Source organism: Manis pentadactyla, chromosome 5 (assembly GCF_030020395.1).
Source record: "Manis pentadactyla isolate mManPen7 chromosome 5, mManPen7.hap1, whole genome shotgun sequence".
Classification (NCBI taxonomy): domain Eukaryota; kingdom Metazoa; phylum Chordata; class Mammalia; order Pholidota; family Manidae; genus Manis; species Manis pentadactyla.
Genome location: NC_080023.1, coordinates 173,264,735 through 173,278,775, shown reverse-complemented (window position 1 = coordinate 173,278,775; position 14,041 = coordinate 173,264,735). Strand labels below are relative to the sequence as shown.

Here is a 14,041-nt window from a genome sequence, read left to right as displayed (position 1 = left end):
CAAGATACTTCATGCCTTTACATTAGTTGTATTATAGAAAGTAAATTAAATGTTTCTGTATATTTGATGAAATGGATAAATTATTTGTTCAAGTAAAATTTAAAAGCCAAAATAATATATATTCTTTAATATTTTACTTTAGAACACAGGATAGAAATCAGTCTCTACAAGGAAGGATAAAATAAAGCTTTCTAATGAGAATTAAAGAACAGCATTTTTGACAAAATACATAAGTAATGGAAAATTATTTTATTTCACTCTATAGAATTAAGAATATATGTTCGTTCCACAGCAGTAACTACTACTGAAAACAAAACTAATGAAAAGCCTCTTGCAATCACAAGATATATTTGAATATATTTTTATATCCATCCTCCAAATTTTAATTTGTTAGGTAAGTACACTCTGGAAAGATAATCTGATGAGAGGAAGGTCAAAGCTTGAATTTCTGCCTTCATTTTAGAGTCTGCCATTATTTCCATCTGTCAATAAAAGTAAAATATAATCATACCTGAATCCTCTGCTATCGTTCTGTCAACTCATACTAGTAAATCTAGACTTGTTTTATTCTCCAGAGCCATGACCAATGACCTTTAGGTCAGCCAGAATATTCTAGAGCTGCCACAGCTAAAAATATCAGGAGAATATCCAGTAAGGATGCCTTCAGTAACGAGGAGTGGTTTGGGGTTTTTATAACTTCTGTTTCTTCTCCCCCTGCCCCATAAACTATGGCATAGCCATAGACAGTGTGTATATAACTATGTGAGGGTAAAAATGCTCCATTTACCAAATAAGCTGATCTTATCTATTAGCATTCAGAATTCAATGCTTCAAAGACCATTTATTGCCAAACAACACCCACGTTAGTTGTTGGTTATATGAATTTCAGGAAGGGTATTTTCAAAATATTTTGTGAATAGCCATGACTAAAATAAAAGGCAATAAAACATACAACACTTGAATTTTAATAAGAAGCATACTTCTTTTCTCCAAAATGGTTGGCAAGTAACATAAGGTCTTTTCAGGATACTGTTGAGTTTCATCTGGTCCTGTTTTGTCAGTGGAATTAAAGTTTCTTTAGGTATATTTAACCTGGAAGAAAAAAGATGAAAAAAAAACAGTAAAAACAAAGTTCTCCTATAACTTGAAGGTCATCTATATTTCATTTGTGTATATTGTACTAATTCAAGAAACTCAGGAATAACAGATAAGAAAATTAGTACAGATACACCTTTTAAATACAGAATTTGGGGGATCTGGCATGTCCTAGACCAGCAAGTGTTCCAGTTCATAACGGAGGTCTGTTTTAAGTTGTTTTCCTTCACAGCACACTCATGGGATGACGACAGGAAGACAGACACTGGTTATAAAACAGATGCTGGCAGCCCTAACATGATGTGTGTCGACACCACAGCAGATCCAAGCTTCAGTCTTGAAGAACTGAGCTCAAAAAAGTGTGGCAAGCAGAGGGATTCACTGTGGAATTTTAGGTTCCACTGAACGCTTAATTCTTTGTAATTCACTGAGAATCTTCTGGGCCATGGAAGTTGCCCTATCACTTTTCACTAATGCACACATACATGTACACAGACATACATGCATACACTTATCTAACTTTAAATTTTAGAAGAGTAGATAGTAATTTTATCTTGGCACATATTTTAAAAATAGAACACGAGAGGTCCAGGATCTATGGTGTGGACTACTTTTTGAAGTCACAAATCCCAGACTGCCCAGGAGAGCTCCAGTTTCAAACAGTCTTTTTCAATGTCCTCATAATTATAACCAGTTGCCCATGGCAGCTCCTGGATAGGTGATAATTTGATTGAAAGGGAGGCCTTTTCCCTTGGGGCCATGTTTGTGTAGCTTTCACACTGTTTTGTCTCTGATTGTACATTTACTTGGAGTGGCTTTTGAGGGCACTGGTGGAATCTGTGACATGCAGCCAGAGTTTCTCCAACCCTTCACCTTAATAATTATCAGATCATTGGTCCTGAATTTGTGTAAGAAATTATCTTCATACAAATAGATCACCCCCAAGGATTTAGACCATGACACATACACTAAATTGAACAGAACTTTGATTCTACAGCAAAAATATTCAAAACTTAGAAAATGATCATTTATCTTGTGCTCTCATTTTGAAAGAAGTGTCAATCACCCAAAACCTGATCATATTCCATACTTAGGAAACAAGCACCTGTTACCAAGGTTTGCTCATTGCTCGAAAGAAACCCAATAAATATGTTTAAGTTCATTCTCACCAGCCAATTAAAACAATAATTTCTTAACATCACATTAGCAGCAATGAATGAAAGTCCTATGCTGAGGGATAAATGGGCTCTTACTCTCTAAGGAAAACAAACAATTAGCCTTTCAGAGGACAGTCAAAACCTTAAAAATGTGCATATCCTTAGACCCAGCAGTTCTGGGACTAATTAAAGATGCAGGCAAAGATTTAATTATAAGAGTATCCATTAAAGCACTATCTATCAAAACAGAGATTTGGAAACCTAAATATCCAGCTATGAGGTAATGGCTGAATAAACACCAGGACATCCAGAATTGGAACTCAGTAATAGAAAACATTAAAATGAGGTCATACAAATGCATTTATTGATATGGAAAAGTGATCACACTGTATTGTGTGAGAAAAGCAGATGCCACAATAACAGAGTATGATCCCATTTCTGTGAAAATGTTATGGCTATGCAAGGGTAAAGCTGTTCACCTGTAGGGGATTTTTATCTCATCAGTTAATGATTTTCTTTCTATAATGAACATATATATTTTAAACTTGCCAAAATTTAGGTTCCCAAAGTTCAAGTAATCTTAAAATGAGATTATTTTTATGAAACAAAAAAAATTTAAATCTTTAGTAAGATTGATTCATATGGCAAATGATGTCACTGATTTCATTTAAGTAGATTCAATGTTTTATATTTTCTAAGTACAAAAACTTTACAAAATATTTAACCATAGAGGTGAAACAAAACACATGTGGTCTAGCTAGCTGGAAGTTCAATTAACCAAATTCATTTGTTAAGTATTTTAGTAGCTGAAACAGAAACATTGACGACTTTAATTCATAATTATATAATCCTGAGACATAGTGTACAAAAGAAAGAAAAAATGTTAAAAGCTTTCCCTTGGAGTAATATTTAAGGCTTATTGTTACATATGAGTCATCATTTCAAATATCCTACTTCTGCTAAACTGTCTAACCTTTTAAGATCAGAAGGGAGGAGACCAAGCCATCTAATAGTTGGAACTGTGAGATTATGGGCTTCAAAAGACATGGCCTAAAATAAAGAACAAAAGCATATTAGGTAAGGCTAAATTGCAGAGAACTAGAACTAGCATATTTGCTTTTGCAGCCAAATTTTTTACTTATTAAGAAGGACAAACAACTAGAGACGTCACATCCCAAGAGCCCAGAGAAGAAAACCCTCAGGAGATTTGCTAAGCTGGACTTCTGGTGAAGGTTTTACAAGTGCTCTGCAATATATTTGTACTAATTATCTCTAATGTAAAACTAAAATGAGCCTCTCTGAGCTGCATTTATTGTTGTTGGTGATTCCATATCTTAACCTCTTGCAGCGCCATCCTCTTTATCGACTATAAACAGGGACACTCAAGGTGTATACCAGTGGTTCCCAAACTTTGGCAGGAGTCAGAATCACCTGGCCCACCCCTAGAGATTTGGTAATGGGAGGTCTGGATGGGGACTGAGATTTGCATTTCTAAGGAGTTCCAAGATGCTGCTGGGCTGGGACAATACTTTGAGAACCACTGATGTATGGTTGTTGCAAACGCTAGTGGGGTTTGAAATTTGGTGGTGTTTTCATTTCTACTTGTGATGGGAAAAAAGGGAGCAGGTAAGGTCAGAACTCAAGGCTATGTAATTTTCAGAGTATACCTGGTGATCAGACAGTGTCACCCTGAGGCCCTGCAGTTACTTCAGGAGGCCGGGAAAGTGGAGGATAGTAATGCCTCTTGCCCACAGCTCATCCCACTGTGTCAGCTATGATCACTGCTCATGCTGGAAGTTAGAATCACAGCCACTGAAACAGACTGGCCCTAGATTAGGACAGTAGTCCCTTGGTGGGATTTGGGAGTCCCCAGCTTACTAGGGGCTGAAGAGTAAATGCAGGAATCACCCCAATAAATATAAAACATCTCAACAGTGGAAAAGGAAAAATACCTTTCTATACTTACCATAGACCCATACTTATAGATGCACATTATTTCTATACCTGTTAAAAGAAAGTTACCTTTAAAATTAGTCTTCTTGTATATTACAGGTTAAATAATTTGTGTTCTCAAATTATATCAAATATCTGCAATTTTTTACTTAAATGGACATTACCAATTACAAATTTATGGTTTGGCTAATATGGCAAAAATAGCAATAAGTTGCCTGTAATGGTTATAGTCATTAATTTCAACCTAATAACCATATTCTTTAAAAATATTTTATGTAAGTGTTGTAAGAGCAGAAAAACACTACAGATATGATTTAATTATGAATGTCATTTCAAATAATCCAATGATAAATTACCATGTGGATCAGCATCTACAAGAGTGAATATAGGAATGTGAAATGTATCCCACAACTTCTTGACTAAAAGTCTTGTGTTCAGATCAGGTACTCCTTTTCCCTACAAGCAAGATTGAAATTATGCATTTCAATTCCAGTAGAATAAAATTGATAAAACTACATCCATATTTTATTAATAAGGTTAGATCCCCTCATCTTAAATTTCAGGTGGTGGAAGACTGGTGTGGACTGTGAAAAAATGTACACTATATACAGTAGGATGAAAAAGCCCACATACATTCATGACTTTGACTCAATTATCCCAGTCCTAGGAAGTAATCCTGAGGAAGTATCTCAGCAGAAACAGAAACAATGCAGACTTGACATACATGAAGATGCTCACTGCAGTATTATTTAAAACGACAAAAACTACTGTAAATAGCCAAAATATCTAACAACAGGGACATGGAGAGGCAGTATAATACAGTGGTGCTACGCACCAGCTTTGGGACCAGACAGCCCTGCTTGGCTTCTCAGCTCTGCCACTTCTTAGCAGTATGAACCTTAAGTCACAAAACCTCTCTGCAGTTTGCAGCTAATACCTTAAAAGTTATTAGAGGAATTAAATTATTTAATAATAATAAAGCACTTCGAAGAGTCCCTGGTGTAAATTTAGGATATCATAAACCTTAGTGGCAGCTTAATGTTATTAAGGTGTTAAAACTACAATTGTGTAGAAAAATAAAGGGCATTACGATTATGTTAAGAGAGAAAAGCAGAAAACCAAGTGAACTATGGAGCAGAGAAGGAGATTAAGAATGGGCTTTCAATCAGACAGCTCTGAGTTTAAATCATTAGTTGGGATGTTGAGCCAGTTTCTTAGTCTCATGAATTAAAAAATAAAATAAAATTGGGATAAATATGCCTGCCACACAGTCATGGCACTCCAGCACTGCAGAGCTGAACTATCAGAATCTGAGTCCTGGTTTTGACCAGCCACAGGTTTATGGTAAGATACCTTCCTGCACCTCAGTCCCCTATTATTAAAATGGGGAGGATGACAGTACCTACCCCATAAGGTTGAGAGACTTCACAAGTTGGTATGTGAAAAATAGCAATAAATGTGAACTCTTATTACATAAAGTGCTTAGCAGAGTTCCTGGTGCATCATGAGCACCTAGTGAATGGTGAGTGAGCACCTAGTGAAGAAGAAATGTGACAGAGAGACACACCTCAAGTGCGTCTCCCACGCAGATGTGTACTAAACGTGATTCAGACACCAAGGGCTGAAGGGAGACCCAGGCCCAGCAGCTTTCTTGGCCTGTTGTGGCTTGGCTCCCAGTCAGCCCAGCAATCATGTGTTCTCACCAGGGAGGTGTGAAAGGGGAAGAGGACTTGGCCTAAGAATGAGCCTCATGACACCCTGCAGAGGTTCCTTCAGGGGGTCAAATATGGCCTCTGTCATTTATGAGGTCTCATCTCCACTTACCATCTCAGCTGTTGTCCCTTCACTTCAACCTAGGCAGGTGCCACTACAATTTCCTCCCATTTCCAATGTGTGTTTCTAAAATTCACCCAGAATCTTTCTTCCAGAAAGAATGAGCCTCCCTGCCACGTTTCTAGTAGCTTCCAATGGTGACGTGCGGTTAGTGGCCACACAGTAGTCATTGTGACTCACTTCTAAGATCCCATGGGTCACCAAGTCCTTTGAATTGGCCTTGGACATGCCCTTAGTTTCCATCCTTTCTCCTTAACTATTCTCCTTTGGCTCCAACATCCAGACAGCCTCCTTGACTCCAGTCATCCCCCTGCCATCTAATCCATGTGTAATCGCGGCATAGGCTTCTCTGTTTTTCGATTTTATTTGTACATTTATGTTTAACAATAAAAAAGCAGGTTCCTATTGATCGAATTAATGAAATTACCTGGTGTGAGGAACAAGGAGCAACTCTTGTTCACTCAAACTGCCCAAAGCCTCAGTGTTACTGTGGGAGAGTCAAGACAAGTGGCCCCTGTGGGGATGGTGTGACGTGACACCAAGAGCCTGTGTAAACTTACTGTGCCATTAGGAAATTGCTGGCATTTAAGAATTGGGACCATTATCTTGATTTTAATCAAGTTTGAGGATGTTTAAGTAAACACCTTGGAAATTCTCATCTGTAACCCCAAAGGATGCATCATACTGGTAAGAGAATGTTGTGCAAGCTGTATATTCTTATAAATCCCTTTGCCACTCACAAAAGTAGTTATGTTAGTCTTGGAATTGTAGTAAAGGTAGATAATATACCGTAACCATGATGCACGGAGACATTTTATTGCAAAAGTTGTCATCTAGGAGTCGCTGAAATGTTGCATCTTTTTCTACAATTAATAGAAATTTCGCATCTGTAACTAAATCTGTGAAGTCAAGGCTGATAAGCTGAAAGCAAGAGTATTTCAATTTAATCATCAACTAAATAAAGGTGCCATATAGATCAATCCATGAGCAGCTTAGATACAGTATTTTCATTTTTACTTTCAAATATATAAACAGATACCTATTCATATATTCGAATATCTGTTTCTCCTACTAGATGGTGGGCTCCTAAAGGAATCCTACAGACAGGACCATAGTGTGTTCATCTTGGCCACTATATGGGTCTACCCTGATGGCTACACATTATGAAGGCTTGTTTTGATAAAGGAATGAATGAATGAACATTCTAGAAGCTTAGTTTCCCCACTCAAAGGATACTCCGAATTCCTTGAATATTAGACGGCACAGCAACAGCCTAAGTTAACAGAACAAGACAGTTTTTCTTTTAAATGAAAAGCAAGTATGATCACATTAAAGAACTTACAACAAAATCCTATATTTTCATTTTTCTTGGAATATGTCAGTCATCAGAGGTTGATTCCTCCAAACAGATTTACTCCTCGGTAAGAAAACCCCCATGACCCAAACTACTTCCCAACAGGTGAGAATTTCTTGGAAACTGTGGAAATGTGGTTTAAAAAGCAGAAAGGAAGGAGCGGCTTCTTTCTGCTGCAGCTCCCAGGTGACATCTTCCTCATTTCCAAACTGGGGAGTTGGCCTTTGAGCTAGTTTAGTATTGTGCGCTTTCTAGGTACCAAACCCTCAGAAATAGTTTGCTATTAAACATATTATTTCAGATCCAAAATATTTTATGATGATTACATAAATAATCATGCTAAGATGGTCAAGCCACACTCTCCCTGAAAACAACAGTATGTTTTTAAAAGGAATATATGTGCTTATTTCAATATGACATTTGACAATTGGCATATTTTGAGACTACATAACGTAACGTACAACCCTGAAAGCATATGTCTATTCATTCTTCAGTTTCATTTTAAAGTCTTAAACTCCAGAGTATATAACAAAGCAGGAAATAAAATACTTTAAAAAACAAAGGACCTGGAAAAGAGTTAAACATGTGAAAACATTAATGATGCTTACAGTTGTACCACAGGTACAATGCACTTTGGTTCCATCTTCCTCGATATACCGTAAATTGCCAGCAATTAAACCTTTTGATGTAGATAACTGAAAAAATAAGACACATTTGAAACCTTTTTCATTAATATATTTTATGCTGCTAAGTCATTCCTTATGTTCACCTCCTAAATTATATGTATTTTAGCTCAGATTAGAATTTAAGAAATGAAGAAGAAAATATGTATGGCTATAAAGGAATAAAAATATTTCATCTGTTTTGTTCCATTCATCCAAGGGAATATATTGAGAATAGATTATTTAAATTCACAGGGAGAAAAATATGGTATCAAATAATATCAAAGGTACAGATTACATTTATTTTTCTATTACAATTTTCATACAAAAATTTTGTTTTAAAATAAAATGTTTTGTATTAAATGCTACTTACTATATGTAGACTCCTCCTTGGCACTTTTAACATACAAGAAATGTCATTGATAATATTGTCCACAACCGTCTGGCTACCAAAGAGTTGGCTGTCAGTGTAATATATGTCTCTATGAAAATTAAATGTACATTTTTAATTAACCATATTCTCTTTGGATATGACAAATATTGGAGTATTATTTGAAGAAAGCTTTAACTGGATGAAACACAACATATAAATAAAGTAATCTAATACCCATAGTCTAGTCTTATGTAACTTTTCAAAACATATAATGAAAGTTAATTCAACTAAATCTCACATTGCATTTTAAAGATTGATTTACCAAAACAAGTATTTACCTTTTGGTTGCATAAGTGTTGCTCTGTACTAATTTATGAATCATGGACAATATTTTAAGAATTAGAGCTGGAAAATAAGATGCAATAAACAAATTACTAATCACTTATTAATTCAAAACATACTGATATCAATGATTTTAACCATCCCCAGTTACTTTCCATAACATTTAAAAAAAATCACCTTTCCATAAATGGAATATTGAGTACAGAATAATAATTGCCTGAAGAATCGGATAAAATTAATTGCTCTCTATGCAGCAGAACTGAGAGAATACTTTTCCCCTGGATCAAGTACCTTGAAAATTTATCTGGGAATTATAATCTGCTTCTGTGGTCATTGACAATGCAAAATTCTACAAATTTATTTTAAGTACAAAAGTGGTCTTGTACTCGATCACCTATAAAGAACAAGTATAATTACTTAACTAGGAACAACTAAACTCAGAAGGTAACCAAATTTACTTTTCTTACAAAACTCTAATAATGATTAATTTACCAAAATTTTTAACTGATTTTGGTGAATCACTTTTGATCTTTCTCGTGGTGCAATGAGATGCCATCTGAAGACCCACAGAATCTTCAAACCTGTCATTTTGTTTTAAAGCCAGGAAATAAAATAAGAAAAAATTAACTTCAGGACACCAAACAGTGTACATTTCATGTTCCGCACATCATTTCAATTTACATTTCTTCTCAATGTGAGCACTGTAGCTTTAAGATAACCTCATATATATATTTGATAATTCCAGGTGGTAATTAGGTAATTTGCTTTGTCACATACAGAGGCACTAAAAGTGTTTAAAATAAATGAATTAAATACCTTTGATTGTGGTGGGTGTAGTCTGTGCCTGTGTATTTATTTCCTGGGAAGATATTTAGTGTTTTTGAACTATTTAAAAATATTTCACAATTTTATTAGCATTTTTCTCATTTCAATAATTTACTCATTTAATAATTTTATTTAGTCAGTTTTGAAATATGTTATTTCTAATTTACCTCCGAAGTTACATTAAATGAAAAAATAACAGGTTATTATACTGAACTGCCGAGCCTGTCCTAAAGGTGGCAGAACATACCAGGCAAATAGACCAGGTGTCAGCTGCTCCAAGGCTAAAGGAAATCCATCTTGCAAAAAACAATGCAAAATATGATTCAAAATTTTAAAGGTTATACTAATTACATTGATCATTAAAGAACAGTGACTCAGAATAAATTTACTTTTAATAGTGACTAAGAACAAAATCACTTTTATTTTCTATATTTTAATCTGCTCTTCATATTAATGTACTTAAATACAAACCAGTTGGCTTGAAAGGTTACTGATAAATGTTTTAATTAAAATGATGTAATACTGGCTTTGAATTAAAATTACTTTTATTCCCCTAACTCTTAGAACTATTCTTGTAGTGGTTTTCATTATTTAGTGGAAAGATTCTATAGGCTGAGGATCTGAAAAAACAAACTAACTAGGTTTAAGGACTTTGATAAAGGATTAAGAGCCTTTGAAATGTGCTCTAAGTTCAGGACACATTTCTTTTGGTCTTGGTATTATGATTGGTTTAACTCCCCTGAGCAAGTGGTTTGTTTTGTGGTATGGATGAAGATTCTACTGTTCGTATTTTCCCCCTGGAGCGTCAGAAAGCTTAGATCCAAGTTTGGAGCTTATGTTTAGCAGGACTGTAAGACTTGATCATATGCATTTTGAATTCGACCTCGTTTGGTGTTTGTTTGGGTTCCTAGCATTGTTTTCCCTTTGCCTCATAAACTTCTAGTTTATGTAACCTGCCTCCATGGTGTGCATTTTTTAAACCTCCTTAAATCCTTTTGACAGAGAAAAAGCAATTAAAAATATGAAATCTGACTAGAACTCTAACTCCAATAAATTCAAATAATGACATAGATACAGCATTTTAAAAATAAAAAATGAAAAATGCCCACTTTATATTCTCCCAGCTGGTTCTGTTGTCTATTGTGAATACAGGTGCTTCATTTCTTGCCAAGCTCACGACGATGTCTTGGATAACATTCTCTATAGATGCAAGAACCTCAGAACTGAAACATAAACACACTATGATTTGATATGAATTCTTCCTGAAATCTTGATAGTATGTAACATTTCTCCAGATCAATACTAAAATAAGTTTTTGTTTCATTGGTTGTTTTTTAAGACTAGGTAATCCAGGTCAACACTGATCTCTAAATTTTTTATTGGTGCTGCATTACAATGAATTTACAGTGGTTGCTTACAGAGAAATTTTATTTGCTTGTAATTTTATTTCTCAAACAATTACCAACTGAATCTCTTTTAGATGAATGACTAGACAATTTATAAATATATTTTAATCTACTCTTCCTATTAACCTACTTAAATAAAAATTCTTTGACTTGAAATGCCACTGATAAATGTTTTAATTAAAGTGACGTGACATTGGCTTTAAATTTCTTTCTCAAAGATGCAATGCAAAAATATTTCAAAAGAAACACATTGCTGTTGCACATTACCTAATTGGTCTCATACCTCAAATCCGCCCTTTTGAATTATGGTGATACAAAAAGAAAAATGTTTAATTACTACCATCAAAAGACTTGGCAATGATTATGCAAAATATTACAGCACAATTTTAAGACTTAGCCCAGTTTCCTGTCAGCTGACTTCTAATTTCACAAGCCATCAGCTTCAAAAAATGTTCAGTTATAAATACCATTAGCCTACTGCCTAGGAAGAGAAATCAAATTAAATCTAGAAAATTGGCAAAATGCTGCATGTCCTAATTTCCACAGAAACTTCAGAGCTTTCATTGAAAATGCATGTATTAGAAAAGAAATTTTGAAACATTCACTGTTTCTAATATCAAAAGGTAAAAATGGACTCAAATAGCTCATTCAATTTTTCAGTTTGAAAAAAAAAGTTGCAAGACAATAACCAGCTTGAAGATACAATCAAGATGAATTTACGTCTGAAATGGAAACGGAGCTTGCACTCCTTTTTTCCCCCTCCCTTCATCAATCTTACCTCAAACTAAATCATTTCATAAGGATTTTAAGATATTTTAGGTGTTATTTTGTTGTTGGTGGTGGTGTTTTTTTTTTTCATAGTTGCTTTGGGCTTAACAGTAAAAGACAGTAATTTGTGTAGGCTGAAAAACTTGGCTGATAAACCAGAAAAGCAGGTCAAGGTGGCAAAACAGAGCATTTTAAGTAAAAGTGGTCAATAATGTAAACATATGTTCTGTGGTTAATTCCAAGCTGAGTTGCTGGAGAAACTCAGCAATCGATTTTTATCAGCATCAGGTCTGACCTGAGCTAACCGTCCAACTGCTTTAATAGATTTTAAATAAATCACTTAAGACATGTACATTTTTTCTACTTCCAAATAAAAAAAACCTGTTGTCTTATTACAAACCATGTAACAGGTATTGACTTCCTGGTTCATTCTGATAAAACCAGTTCATTGAATGAGAATTCACATTTTCCCCTCGCTTCCCCCCTCCAACAAAAAAATTACTGAAAGCATTTTTAAGTTAAAAATGTATCCCCCCTGCCAAAAGCTTTTAAACAAATACAAAGCCAAACTGTGCCCAAACTCTCTGAGGTAAGATCTTAGGACACCTGCGAGCCCAGCTGTGGGGATGCTCCAGGACCAAGGGGCAAGTCACCAGACTTTTGGAGTTCAATGTAGGAATTAAAAGCAGGCAAGGCGGGAGCGCTAAGGCCTTTCTCGGGGCTCAGAGGGCCGCCTCAACACCAACGCGGTACCCCTTGGCCACAGACGAGAAGAGGTGCCTGCCATTTCCTCTCGGAGCACCTCCAGCCCCGGCGGCCACCAAGTTCTGGCTGTAACCCCTGGGCACGTGTGCCCGTTAGGCGCCCGGATACCTAGAGGCCAGGCGCACGTCCCCGCCCTCGGGCTTCCCGCCTCCTGTCGTCAGGGAGGCCAGCAGGGAAGCCCTGTGCTGGTCCAAAACCACGAAAAATGAGGTCTCAGGCCCCATGGGAGCAAAGGCCATGAGGACCAGTGGCAACGATGAGCTGCAGGACCAGGAAAACCTGCTCAGGCCAATCGCGCTTGCGGAAGTGCCCCCAACGGGGAGGCGTGCCTTTGCTCCCCCGGGCTTTCTGCCTGGGGCCGGGCACGTGCACAATGGCGGAAGGAAGCCGCTCGGCGGAAGTATGCGCAGAGCACCTCCCATTGGGTAGAGTGCGCAGGCGCGGGGCTCTCTCAGGCGCAGTCCCACGTGGCGGGGAGAGTGATACCCTCTTCCTAAGGCAGCTCTGGCGGGCAAGCGGTAAGAGCATGGTATGCGTGGGATGTTAGATCCAGTTTTCCTATAAGTGGTTTTATGGTTAGTTTGTTTTTTTCCTGCTATTTAGGGAACGTAGTACCAGCGACTTTTCATTACAACGAATAGTTATGGCAATCCAACTGTGTGCCAGATACAATTCTAGTTACTGTGTTCAGCAGTGATCCAGGCAAACAAAAGTCCTGCCCCTTACGAATGTTTACATAGTAATTGAAGGCATACAAAGTCGATTTCAGTCTCTGAATTCTCACAACCACTGCAGGATGTTCGTAATGTGGGAAGGGGAGAAAGCGAGGCCACAAGCTCTGGAAGGCCTGGGTTAACATCCCAGCTCGATCATTTTGTAGGGCCCCAGATTTTGCAAATGAAAATACAGGACACTCAGTTAAATTTGAATTTCAGATAAACAAGGAATACCTCTTTTTTTAGGTAACTAGGTCCCATGCAATCTTTTGGACATACTTTTACTGAAAAAATATTTCGTTCATCTGAAATTAGAATTTAACTGGGTATCTAGTGTTTTTATCTAGATATCTGCCTTTGGACCACATCTTCACTTTGCAGATTGGTGAACTTTCTTCCTACTCCCTCTGAACCTTCCAGATAGAAGATAGGTATCCTGAAGACCCAGAGAAGTTCTGCCCCTGGGGATGATGTCCTTGAGAGAGAAAGACCTTGGGGTCGGGTAGCCAAAAGGCCTGTGGGGGCCTGGTCCTGCCTGGCTGGGGGCCTGAGGGCTTTGCCCTAGAAGACTAGCCATCTGACAGCAGAGAACTATTTTGTTCCCTGGACTCCTGGTTTTTGATAGTTTGAAATGAACACTGGTTTCTCATGATAAATTATAATGGACTTCTCTGTTCATAATGATGCCTGCCTGCGCCAGGCACTGTGCAGAGGATCCTCATTATTATCACAAATACTTTCTCACTGCCTACCCTGTGCTGGGAAGCTTAGTTACTGAGGACAGAGCTGTGA

At 36.9% G+C, this 14,041-nt stretch overlaps 1 protein-coding gene across 2 annotated transcripts; it reads right to left on the bottom strand.

Moving 5' to 3' along the window:
* Nucleotides 1–362: 362 nt before the first annotated feature.
* SPO11 (SPO11 initiator of meiotic double strand breaks) lies at nucleotides 363–12,772 on the bottom strand. 2 transcript variants are annotated; one of them, XM_036900945.2, is made up of 13 exons: nucleotides 12,642–12,772; nucleotides 10,704–10,817; nucleotides 9,262–9,350; nucleotides 8,766–8,832; nucleotides 8,428–8,536; nucleotides 8,001–8,087; nucleotides 7,275–7,311; nucleotides 6,828–6,937; nucleotides 4,562–4,661; nucleotides 4,219–4,256; nucleotides 3,226–3,302; nucleotides 981–1,092; nucleotides 363–482 (listed from the first exon to the last, which is right to left on the bottom strand). In XM_036900945.2, the coding sequence occupies exons 1-13, from the start codon at nucleotides 12,770–12,772 to the stop codon at nucleotides 363–365; spliced, it is 1,191 nt and encodes a 396-aa protein (XP_036756840.1). The 2 variants fall into 2 exon arrangements, with proteins under 2 accessions (XP_036756840.1, XP_036756841.1); XM_036900946.2 differs by lacking the exon at nucleotides 10,704–10,817.
* Between the last annotated feature and the right edge of the window lie 1,269 nt (nucleotides 12,773–14,041).